This window comes from Rhinopithecus roxellana, chromosome 1 (genome assembly GCF_007565055.1).
Source record: "Rhinopithecus roxellana isolate Shanxi Qingling chromosome 1, ASM756505v1, whole genome shotgun sequence".
In the NCBI taxonomy this organism is placed as follows: domain Eukaryota; kingdom Metazoa; phylum Chordata; class Mammalia; order Primates; family Cercopithecidae; genus Rhinopithecus; species Rhinopithecus roxellana.
In genome coordinates, this window is record NC_044549.1 from 203,109,627 (window position 1) to 203,122,733 (window position 13,107).

Sequence of the window (13,107 nt, forward strand, 5' to 3'; positions counted from 1 at the left end):
AGGGATTTTCAATGATCTATTTATACCAAGCAATGTATAAGAATGCCTAGTTCCTCGCACTCTTGCCAAGATTAAAAACAAAAAACAAAAAACTGCCTTATGTTTGCTAATCTGAAGGATGAACAAACAAGAGTATTAGTGTAATATTATGCATCTTTTCACCTAATATTGAAGAACCAGTTATAGTTACTTTCTTGTGAATGATGTTTCTTGGGAACATAAGCATTTCTAGTTTTCCTATTGAGGACTTTTTCTTTTTTTTTTTTTTTGAGACGGAGTCTCGCTCTGTGGCCCAGGCTGGAGTGCAGTGGCACAATCTCAGCTCACTGCAACCTCTGCCTCCCGGGTTCAAGCAATTCTCGTGCCTCAGCCTCCCGAGTAGCTGGGATTACAGGCATGCGCCACCAGGCCCAGCTAATTTTTGTATTTTTAGTAGAGACAGGGTTTCACCATGTTGGCCAGGCTGGTTTCAAACTCCTGACCTCAGGTGATCTCCCCACCTCGGCCTCCCAAAATGCTGGGATTACAGGTGTGAGCCACCGCACCTGGCCGAGTTATTGGTCTTTTCTTAATGAACTGGCAGATACTTTACATAAAGGAAATTAGCTCTTTGTGATGAATTGCAACTATTTCTTCCCAAGTTTGCCACAGCTTCCAATTTCCCTTGATGGTAGTTTTTGTTATGCAGAACTTTTAATTTTTATGTAGCTAATTTTTATATATTTTTAAGTTGTGGTAAAATACACATAATAATCCATTTTTATTTTTAATATTTTATTTTTCAGATTCTCAGCCTCTGCACAGCCTTAGTACTCCCTGAGAAATTCAACGTTTGCATATCCTTTCCACAAAAATGAGAGGAAAAAGGACCAGTACATGCTAGTGACTGATACATTTATTAGTTTCTAACAAAAAGTCATACATGGTAGGCACAGTAGAAATACTAACAGAGAAATTAGTTTATCATGAAACCAATTTTAGTCAGGAAGACTTCTTCACAGAGAATTAGCTGAATATATAAATACTAAATATATCATGCCATGTATGTGATATATTTACATCTAAATATACCACACCCTCCTTTTTGGTCAGACTATTCCAGGAAGATTAAATAGATAACTTTTAATTTGAGGCATTCCAAGAATGTCCACCCTAAAACTTAAAGTGAAATTGCCCTTAGAGAAATATTGATTTGATGAGAAGATTGATCTTGGTCTGTCTTAGCCAAATTGGGTTTATTTATTTTTACTTAACAACCAATGTGATAGTAAGAGTTGCAAACTACACTTCATTTAACTACAATCATTACTCAGAGGGCAACCACCTTAAGAGGCAAATGAAATTTTAAATTAGCACAGAATTTATAATTACCCAATCAACATTGATATAGATGCCATCAAGTATGCAAAGATTAACAACATTTCTATTACCAAACTTAGGGGAAAAAAAACTTAATGACATACAAAAATATTGGCAAATTTAAGCTAGAATTGGCTCTAGGACATTTTATTGTATTTTCAATTAAAATAATAGATTACTAGATATCAGCAGGAACGCTGTTAGAGCTGTTTTTTTACTAATAGTTGTTCATGTTAATGAAACAAAAGATCAATCATCTCTGAGCTAAATTTCACAAAATGAAATCAGTGTCTTCTGATTTAACTGTCACGAGTTAAGAAAGGGCAAAACCCAAGCACCATACTTTCTATTTCTGTTCATAAACTCAAATAAAAGCAGTATCAACACAAATGAACATACAAGAAAACACATGGTTGTTTCAGGCTCCACAACATAAGATACTGTGAGATAACTCTCCTGTAAGACATTCCCATTTTTCTCTGGAATAGCAGATGAACAGAAATGCAGGTTTCCAAAAATTCACACAATTTAGTAACTAATTTTGATTTTGAAGCCTGATAGTAGGGGGTGAAAAGCTATAAAACCCAAATGTTTCCTGTGTTCTTTCACAAAGGACAGGGGAAGAGGATGCTCTGCCAAACGGCCCCTGCTGCGTCATTCTGGACCCGTTTCAATGATCCGGACTGTCGGTCACCCCATCCAGCCTCATCCTCATCCGGACCAGATTCTGACCACCCAATCAGTTTCAATGATCCGGACTGTCAGTCACCCCATCCAGCCTCATCCTCATCCGGACCAGATTCTGACCACCCAATCAGTTTCAATGATCTGGACTGTCAGTCACCCCATCCAGCCTCATCCTCATCCGGACCAGATTCTGACCACCCAATCAGTTTCAATGATCCGGACTGTCAGTCACCCCATCCAGCCTCATCCTCATCCGGACCAGATTCTGACCACCCAATCAGTTTCAATGATCCGGACTGTCAGTCACCCCATCCAGCCTCATCCTCATCTGGACCAGATTCTGACCACCCAATCAGTTTCAATGATCCGGACTGTCAGTCACCCCTTCCAGCCTCATCCTCATCCGGACCAGATTCTGACCACCCAATCAGTTTCAATGATCCGGACTGTCAGTCACCCCATCCAGCCTCATCCTCATCCGGACCAGATTCTGACCACCCAATCAGTTTCAATGATCCGGACTGTCAGTCACCCCATCCAGCCTCATCCTCATCTGGACCAGATTCTGACCACCCAATCAGTTTCAATGATCCGGACTGTCAGTCACCCCATCCAGCCTCATCCTCATCTGGACCAGATTCTGACCACCCAATCAGTTTCAATGATCCGGACTGTCGGTCACCCCTTCCAGCCTCATACCAGCTCTTAACTCCTTCTGCGTAGTTCAGTTTCCTTTCTGGCAACTAATTCCCAATTTCCTAGAAAACCGTGATTTTCTGATTTAACACTGATTCGAATCCACTTTAAACCAAAGGGAACAGGCCAGGCATGGTGGCTCATGCCTATAATCCCAGCACTCTGGGAGGCCAAAGCAGGCGGATCACCTAGGTCAGGAGTTCAAGACCAGCCTGGCCAACATGGTGAAAGCCCATCTCTACTAAAAATACAAAAAAAAAAAAAAAATAGCTGGGCATGGTGGCGCTTGCCTGTGATCCCAGCTACTCGGGAGGCTGAGACAGGAGAATCACTTGAACCCGGGAGGCGGAGGTTGTAGTAAGTTGAGATCGCGCCACTGCACTCCAGCCTGGGTAAGAGAGCAAGACTCTATCTCAAAAAAAAGAAAAAAGAAAAGAAATATCTGGGATTTCCCACATATGAATATGAATCCAAATTTTGAAACTCCGTCAAACAAAACAAAACAAACACCAAAGGAAATGCTACAATGCCGAAAACTGAATTAAACTGGAGATGGAAATTAGATTACTTTAGGAAAATACCTTTTGCGTACTCTGTAAAACATGGGACAATAGCAAGAAAATACATTTTAAACCCTGCATGGGTTCCTTGATTACTTAGAATAGTACAATCTTGCTTTGATCACCAGTCATGACGAAAAGGTGAGCAAAGGCCATAAAACATGCATTTTTTTGGAAAGACAGTGGCACGTGGAGACTTCCTGGAGTTGGCCAAAGTTTAAGCTATCTATAGGAATTGTAAAACTTAATACGTATCCATTATTAAGGAAACAACAGGGGACCCCCGCTTACCGCTGAGCTGTGCAGAAGCACATGTGTCTATGCAGCCCTCACCACCACACAGACCTTTATTAAGGACAACGAGCGTGCCCAGAGAGCAGCATGAGTAACACGTGGATAACGATTCCATTATAGAAAAGGGCTTCACGGTCCAGCTTTACTAGATCACAAAGCACTCCCTTTACCAGGCATTACTTTGTGCATCTCTGAAACATCTGAAAAATACTTTTCTGTGAAATGCTAGGCTGTAGGGAATGAGTACTTTTGGATACATTACACTGATCTCTAGAAGAATTTGGCATCTTTCTTCCATTCACTGAATGCTTCAACTGCATCTTTAAAGACAGGTGCCTATTTTCGTCCCTGGAGCCTCTCTGCGGTTTTGGATGCTCTGTATGAGTTTGCCTTTTGGAGTTCCTGTCTCTGGGATTCTTCCTCTGTCCATCTGGCACTCTGTCTGGAGGGGAGGGCGGAGCGCGGAGGTGATACCCATCTGGGGATCCTTTCTGCCGGTTTGGCACCATCTGCTCTTTATCCACCTCCTTCTGAAGTTGTAACGCCAATAACCTGTCCTGTTCCTCTTGTTTATGTCTCTCAAACAGCAGATGCTCCAAATCTATCAGTTTCTGGGTAAAGTTTATTTCTGTTTCCTCTTGATCTGGGGAACACTCGGGGGACATTTTTCTTCTTTTTGCAGGAAAGCATGGATCCTTGACTGCTTCAAAGGAAGATTCTTGGTTTTTTCTTTTGGAAATATCCTTACTGATCAGTAGGCCCAGCTCTTCGTTTTCTGCCTCACCTGTGTTGTTTCCATTTGTCTGGGTCACCCCTGATGTGGGAGCACACCCACTCTCCGTTCTGCCACAAGGCGTGACTGCAGTTTCTTCAGGGTCGGGAACGCTGGTTTTAGGTCCCTCGTGACTTAAGACACAGAACTCTTTATCATGATTGCCTGCTCTTGTTTTGACGTTTCCTTCGTGGTACCATTCAGCGCCACAGGCACATAACCATGGCATAGGCGGCTCTGCTGAAGAATCTGCACCTTGTTCTCCAGTTCCAAGGGGTATCTGTGGAGAAAGTGTCGGCATATCTTCTATTTCTGTGTCTTGCCCTGTTGGGCTTTTCATATCACTACTGTCAGTGTCCTGTAGAGAACAGAAAAAGACTGAGTGACCTAGGGGAAAATATCAAATCGTAAGATGTAAGTCTAATTACACTGATACTATAGCGGAACTGTCACTATGCAGTATTATTACTAATAAGGTATATTTCTTTCTTTTCTTTTTTTTCCAGAGTCTTGCTCTGTTGTCCAGGCTGGAGTGCAGTGGCGCGATCTCAGCTCACTGCAACCTTCACCTCCCAGGTTCAAGTGATTCTCCTGCCTCAGTCTCCCAAGTAGGTGTATATTTATTCTTCATAGAATTTTTATTTCATGGGCAAATTTCGATTAAGCTATTACTTTTTCACTCCCATGAAAACCTACAGATTAAAACCCATAGACTAGATTCCAAATATGGCCAACAGCTGGTATCAGGACCTGACCTCCTTTCACCTTACAAAGGTCCGCCAGGGCCAGGCGCAGTGGCTCACGCCTGTAATCCCAGTACTTTGGGAGGCCGAGGCGGTCGGATCACGAGGTCAGGAGATCGAGACCACAGTGAAACCCCGTCTCTACTAAAAATACAAAACACTAGCCGGGCATGGTAGCGCCGTCTGTAGTCCCAGCTACTCGGGAGGCTGAGGCAGGAGAATGGCGTGAACCCGGGAGGCGGAGCTTGCAGTGAGCCGAGATCGAGCCACTCACTCCAGCCTGGGCGACAGAGCGAGACTCCGTCTCAGAAAGAAAAAAAACACACACAAAAAACAAAGGTCCACCAGCACAGGGGTTTTTAACCCTTTTCTGTACTGTGGACCCTCCTTTTGGCATTCAGGTGAAGCTTACAGACCACTTCTGAGAATAATGTTTTTAACTAAAAAATTAAGATATATAGTAGCTTTACAAAAGGAACAATTTATATTGTAACACAATCATTAAAAGGTTTAAAAAAATGTGATGTAATAATGTGCATTAATCCACTAAATAATAAGATCTACCAGCCAGTCTAGTAACTCATAATATCTAATTATCTGTGTCATCCCTGAGGTAGTACCACCCACTCTCTGTTTTGCCACAAGGCGTAACTGCAGTCTAATATCAACGTAGAGATATGTATAAATGGTATTTAAAGGTATCTGTAACATGGCCGGGTGCGGTGGCTCACGCCTGTAATCCCACCACTTTGGGAGGCTGAGGCGGGCAGCTCACCTGAGGTCAGGAGTTTTGAGACCAGCCTGGCCAACATGATGAAACCCCGTCTCTACTGAAAACACAGAAATGAGCCGGGCGTGGGGGTGGGCGCCTGTAGTCCCGGCTGCCGGGGAAGCTGAAGATGCACTGAGCATGCACCGCACTCCAGCCTGGGCAAGAGATTCTCTCAAAAAAACAAAACAAAACAAAACAAACAAGCAAAAAAAAAAAAAACACCTAGTGTTTGGAAGACAAAGCTTGGGACTTCTATGTTACTTCTATAAGTAACTTGACTGTGTGTGTTTCTTACCAAGACCCTGGAAGCTACACCCATTGTTAGAAGAAATAATTGACACTTACGGGGCATGCGGCCTCCAAGTAGTTAATACACTCACTTGTGTGGCCTTTTTCCAGGCTGTCACCTTGGAGCTCTGCTGCTGAGGACTCCTGCTGAACACACGTGCCTGATGCTGCCTTACTAGCACACTTTTCCTCATCTTGTAATATTCTTCTTTTTTTTTTTTTTTCTGAGGTGGAGTCTCGCTCTGTCAGCCAGGCTGGCGTGCAATGGCATGATCTCGGCTCACTGCAGCCTCCGCCTCCCAGGTTCAAGCAATACTCCTACCTCAGCCTCTTGAGTAGCAGGGACTACAGGTATGTGCCATACCTGGCTAATTTTTTTTTTTTTTTTTTTGTATCTTTAGTAGAGATGGGATTTTACCACATGGGCCAGGCTGGTCTCGAACTCCCAACTTTCCACCCACCTCAGCCTCCCAAAGTGCTGGGATTACAGGCATGAGCCACTGTGCTTGGCCTCCCATCTTGTAATATTCTTTTTTTTTTGAAACGGAGTTTCGCTCTTGTTGCCCAGGCTGGAGTGCAATGGCACGATCTCGGCTCACTGCAACCTCCACTTCCTGGGTTCCAGCAATTCTCCTGCCTCAGCCTCCTGAGTAGCTGGGATTACAGGCACGCACCACCATGCCTGGCTAATTTTGTATTTTTAGTAGAGATGGGGTTTCTCCATATTAGTCAGGCTGGTCTTGAACTCCCGACCTCAGGTGATCCACTTACCTGTGTCTCCCAAAATGCTGGGATTACAGGCGCGAGCCATGGCATTCTGGCTCCATCTTGTAATATTCTAAGTGAAGCTGGTGCCAGGTATAAGTTATTCAGTTTTGTGAGTCTGGATTACATAGGTCAAGGATCAGTAGTCTATGGCTCACGGACCAAATCCAGCCTCCTGACTGTTTCTGTAAACAGTTTTACTGGAATGCATTCAAGCTAATGTGTTTACATATTATCTGTAGATGCTTTCACACTACACCAGCATAGCTGAGAAGCTATGACACAGACCATACTAACTACAAAGGCGAAATTATTTACTCTCTAGCCCATTAGAGAAAAACTTTGCTTTTTAAGGTAGATTTGCTTTTTATAGTATGTTTATTTTAAAAATTGTAGTTTCCTTTAGAGAAAAAGTGCTTTTTCTCTAGGTGAACCTAAGAGGACTTAGAAAGGGTGTCTGATTAACTATAGTGGCTTTTGTTAAAAGGTAGAAAACTATGGATATCAGTAATCTATAGCATTAATAAACTAACAAAACTCAGAACATCTTCAGTATCAACATACCTTAGATATGGAGTTTTCCCTGACTTCTTGTACAGCTTCAGAGTGTGAGGCTGACCCACACAGAGATTTAGGTGTCAAATACCTGAAAGGAAAGTTTACCAAAGTTTGAATGTTTTGAAAGGCAGATGGTAGGTACCCAACATAATAAAGCTATTTATACTGAAGGTTGTCTGGTTTGCTGCTTGACTGATTTATCAGAGTGTATTTCATTTCCACGCTTCAGGTATTTTGGTCTAATGCCAGGACAAAACTTAAATGGTTGAGTATTGATATTTTAGTGAAAAACAGAAGAGGAAGTAAAAGTCAAATCTAAATATTTCTTTTCTCTTTTTTTTTTTTTGAGATGGAGTCTCCCTCTGTCACCCAGGCTGGAGTGCAGTGGCGTGATCTCAGCACACTGCAACCTCCGCCTCCCAGGTTTAAGTGATTTTCCTGCCTCAGCCTCCTGAGTAGCAGGGATTAGAGGCACACGTCACCACGGCTGGCTAATTTTTGTATTTTTAGTAGAGACAGGGTTTCACCACGTTGGTCAGGCTGGTCTCGAACTCCTGACCCTCAGGAGATCCACCTGCCTTGGCCTCCCAAAGTGCTGGGATTACAGCCGTGAGCCACTGCGTCTGGCATAAATATTTCTTAATTCTTGAAAAAAACTGAAAAAGGCAGATAGCATCAAAACAATGCAAGACTCTATAGTCTTCACAAAAGTAATGAAAATGATGCTTTAAGCCAGGAGAAAGGATATGATAGCTTCTTCTTTATGCCAGAAATGTGGCTGTTCACTACATTTTAAATCTCTACTATTGGGAAAAAGTACACAGTTAAATTCCTTACTATTCTGGTATAGAGATGTCATCATATACACTTTAATATCAACTCTCTTCTTTTTTTTTTTCTGAGATGGAGTCTCGCTCTGCCACCCAGGCTGGAGTGCAGTGGTGCAATCTCAGCTCACTGCAACCTCCGCCTCCCATGTTCAAGCGATTCTTCTGCCTCAGCCTCCCAGGTAGCTGGGATTACAGGTGTATGCCAGCAGGCCCAGCTAATTTTTGTATTTTTAGTAGAGACTGGGTTTCACCACGTTGGCCAGGCTGGTCTCGGAGTCCTGACCTCAGGTGATCCGCCTGCTTCGGCCTCCCAAAGTGCTGGGATAACATGCTTGAGCCACTGTCCCTGGCCCTCAACTCTTTTCTTAGAAACACGTATCTTTACGTTTCTTTTTTCTTTCTTTTTTTTTTTGAGAAGGAGTCTCGCTCTGTCGCTAGGCTGGAGTGTCGTGGCATGATCTCAGCTCACTGCAACCTCCACCTCCCGGGTTCAAGCGATTCTCCTGCCTCAGCCTCCTGAGTAGCTGGGACTACAGGCATGCGCCACCACGCCCAGCTAATTTTTGTATTTTTAGTAAAGACAGGGTTTCACCATGTAGGCCAGGATGGTCTCGATCTCTTGACCTCAGGTGATCCGCCCACCTCGGCCTCCCAAAGTGCTGGGATTACAGGCGTGAGCCACCATGCCTGGTCATATCTTTACACTTCTAAGAATCTTCAATATAATAAGCTGTTTGCCACTGAAAACATTAAGTTTTTAATATAATGGAAAATGTTATAAAAGAAGGGGGAATAGGGGAATAGAAAAGGCAGGCTACAAGATGGTAGGTATAGTTTAAAAACTGTAAAATATCAAAACACTCACATAACTATGTTTAAAAATGGCAGAAATTTCCCAAAATGTTGGTTGTCTCCAATTGGTGGTAACTTTGGGTGATTTTCAAAGAGCAGCTAGCTATTACTTTTAGAATTAAAGAAAAAAAAGTGACTATAAATAATACACAAATCCGTAAGTTACACAGTGTCAAAAGCACCAACAAGTAGCATATGGAACAATAAAACCTAAACAAAGATCTCATATAAAGAACATTCATTTATTCAATTTAATTATTCATATAAATGAATATTCCTTGCGGGCAAACAAGAGTACCCAACCCATGTATTTAGTTATATCAATCTATATATTTACTATGTAAACTTTGAAGAACAAGAAATTTTCAGTTGAAAGGAAGCTTAGTCTCATTTAGTTTCTCAAGGCAGAAGAATTGATTCCTTCTGCCAATGCTGATGCTGGACCACTAGTTACCAAGTATACTAGTACCAAAGCATCAGTGTTCTAATTGTTGTTTTGAAGTTCATAAGCAAAGAACAAAATGTTGTTACTTATCCAACAGAATCACTGAACATTCATTAACTCTCTTGGATATTCCTTATTTATAATAACCAAGTAATGTATGAACACATGCTCATCCTAAAAAATAAGCAAAACTGGCCGTGGTGGTTCATGCCTGTAATTCTAACACTTTGGGAGGCTGAGGTGGGAGGATCGTTTGAGGCCAGGAGTCCGAAAACTGGACAACACAGGAAGACCCATCTCTACAAAAAATTAAAAAGAAAAATTAGCTGGGCATAATGGTGTGTGCCTATAGTACAGCTACTCTGGAAGCTGAGGTGGGAGGATCGCTTGAGCCCAAGAGTTTGAGGCTGCAGTGAGCTATTTTCTTGCCACTACGGCCTGGGTGACAGTGAGACCCTGTCTTTTAAAACAGAAATATGGGAAATATATGTCATCAGCCCTTTCCCTTCCCATGTTTTAAGAACTTTTCTTTTTTCCTTTTTACCTTGCATCTGAATTTTTGGGATCCATTTCCATTTGCTTCCTTTTACATTTTATATTAAGTTTCGCCTAAAGCTGCCTACTTACATATTTTAGGTTCAGCCCAAAGGTTTCTCTGTACATAGTGAACTACAGCCTAAATGGAGGTGTAAACAGCCTGTAACATAGTCTTGTGCCAGTCACCAAGTTTTGGCCAAAGGGGGCCAACTGTTCAAATTAGGCAAATGCCAAGCTGTAACCACTCCGGCTGTTTCTGCACCTCATTTCTGCCTTCTGTGTATCACTTTCCTTTTTCTGTCCATAAATCTTCTTCCAACATGTGGCTCCACTGGAGTCTCTCTAAGCCTACTGTGGCTCGAGAGGCTGCCCAATTTGTGAACTGTCCTTTGCTCAATTAAACTGTTAATTTGTCTAAGGTTTTCCTTTTAACATATGTAATCAATTTTTATTTATTTTATTTATTTTTATTTTTTTGAGACGGAGTCTAGCTCTGTCGCCCAGGCTGGAGTGCAGTGGTGCGATCTCGGCTCACTGCAAGCTCCGCCTCCCGGGTTTACGCCATTCTTCTGCCTCAGCCTCCCGAGTAGCTGGGACTACAGGCGCCCGCCTCGTCGCCTGGCTAGTTTTTTGTATTTTTTAGTAGAGATGGGGTTTCACCGTGTAGACCAGGATGGTCTCGATCTCCTGACCTCGTGATCCACCCGTCTCGGCCTCCCAAAGTGCTGGGATTACAGGCTTGAGCCACCGCGCCCGGCCATCAATTTTTTTTTTTTTGTATTTTTAGTAGAGACGGGGTTTCACCATGTTAGCCAGGATGGTCTCGATCTCCTGACCTCGTGATCCGCCCGTCTCGGCCTCCCAAAGTGCTGGGATTACAGGCTTGAGCCACCGCACCCGGCCCCGGCCATCAATTTTTTAAAAAATACGACTTCTATGAAATACATACTATCTTTTTTATTTATTTTTTGGGGGACACAGTCTCGCTCTGTCGCCCAGGCTGAAGTACAATGGCACGCGCCTCCTGGGTTTAAGCAACTCTCCTGCCTGAGCCTCCCAAGTAGCTGGGAATAGGCATGCACCACCAGTGAATTTTTGTATTTTTAGTAGAGACAGGCTGGTCTCGAACTCCTGACCTCAGGTGATCCACCCACCTAGGCTTCCCAAAGTGTTGGGATTACAGACATGAGCTACCGCACCTGGCCATTGTTTTATTTATTTTTTTTTTTTGAGAAGGAGTCTCACTCTATTGCCCAGGCTGGAGTGCAGTGGCACAATCTCAGTTCACTGGGTTTTAAGCAATTCTCTCTGCCTTAGCCTCCTGGTAGCTGGGATTACAGGCACTCGCCACCATGCCTGGCTAATTTTTGTATTTTTAGTAGAGACGGGGTTTCGCCATGTTGGCCAGGCTGGTCTTGAACTCCTGACCTCAGGTGATCCACCCACCTCAACCTCCCAAAGAGCTGGGATTACAGGCTTGAGCCACTGCACCTGTAAGGCAGGGTCTTGCTCTGTCACGAAGGCTGAAGTACAGTAGCACCATCACAGTCACTGCACCCTTGACCTCCCAGGCTCAAGTGATCCTGCCACCTCAGCCTCCCAAACAGCTGAGACCACAGGCATGCCACGCCCGGCTAATTCTTGTTATTTTTTGTAGAGACGGGGTTTCCGCATGTTGCCCAGGCTGGTCTCAAACTCCTGGGCTCAAGTGATCCACCTGCCTTGGCCTCCCGAAGTGCTGGGATTGCAGGTATGAGCCAGCACACCCAGCCTCACACTCTTTTTTTTTGAGATGGAGGCTTGCTTGCTCTGTCACCCGGGATGGAGTGCAGCGGTGTGACCTTGGCTCATGCAACCTCCGCCTCCTGGGCTCAAGCAATTCTCCTGGCTCAGCCTCCCCAGTAGCTGGGATTACAGGTGCCCGCCACCACGCCTGGCTAATTTTTTTGTATTTTTAGTAGAGACAGGGTTTCACCATGTTGGCCAGGCTGGTTTTGAACTGCTGACCTCAAATAATCCGCCTGCCTCAGCCTCCCAAAGTGCTAGGATTACATGCGTGAGCTACTGCACCCGGCCTGTGATTTGCTTTTTTCACTAATGTCTTAAGATCTTTCCAAGTCTGCCTTATGAAAACAAATAGTTTATGAGAGAACAGTCATACAACGTATGTAAGAATCACAGCACAGCATGGTTATGGGGAGGGGGACACTGACTGGAAAGGGAAAGGGCACAAGCAAAGCTTTGTAAATATTTCCTGTCTTCGTCTGGAGGGTGGTTGATACACACACAAAAATCCACCAGAAAAGTGTACTTAGGATTGGTGCACCGTCTTTTTAAATTTAAATTGTTTTACTTTTTCTTTTTTACCCTGTCTTATGGTGCTGAAGACTGGTGCACTTTAAAATATGTGTTTGCTGCTCTGTGGTCCATTAAAAACAAAACAAAACAAAACAAAAAACATGTTGTTCTTCTAAAACATTTAAACATTTCGATTACCATGAAAGCCTACATGCTTATTACATGGTTGAAGGGAAAAGAAATCATTGGTTCCGGCCAGGCGCGGTGGCTCACGCCTGTAATCCCAGCACTTTGGGAGGCCGAGACGGGCGGATCACAAGGTCAGGAGATCGAGACCATCCTGGCTAACACGGTGAAACCCCGTCTCTACTAAAAAATACAAAAAACTAGCTGGGCGAGGTGGCGGGCGCCTGTAGTCCCAGCTACTCGGGAGGCTGAGGCAGGAGAATGGCGGGAACCCGGGGGGCGGAGCTTGCAGTGAGCTGAGATCCGGCCACTGCACTCCAGCCTGGGCGACAGAGCGAGACTCCGTCTCAAAAAAAAAAAAAAAAAAAAGAAATCATTGGTTCCAAAGTCTCCTACGGGGCCTCCTCATCTCCCACCTCACACTATCCTGAGTTTCTTATATCTAACTTTTTAAAACAGATTCAC

The 13,107-nt window shown here is 43.8% G+C and overlaps 1 protein-coding gene across 1 annotated transcript in view; it reads right to left on the bottom strand.

Moving 5' to 3' along the window:
* Positions 1 to 764: 764 nt before the first annotated feature.
* RNF168 (ring finger protein 168) overlaps positions 765 to 13,107 on the bottom strand; it is a 35,063-nt gene continuing 22,720 nt past the window's right edge. Inside the window, exons 5-6 of the mRNA XM_010381190.2 lie at positions 7,501 to 7,582; positions 765 to 4,726 (exon numbers count right to left, since the gene is read on the bottom strand). Of these exons, the coding sequence (XP_010379492.1) occupies positions 3,773 to 4,726; positions 7,501 to 7,582 (1,036 nt within the window). The 3' untranslated portion in view covers positions 765 to 3,772. The remainder of the gene's footprint in view (positions 4,727 to 7,500; positions 7,583 to 13,107) is intronic.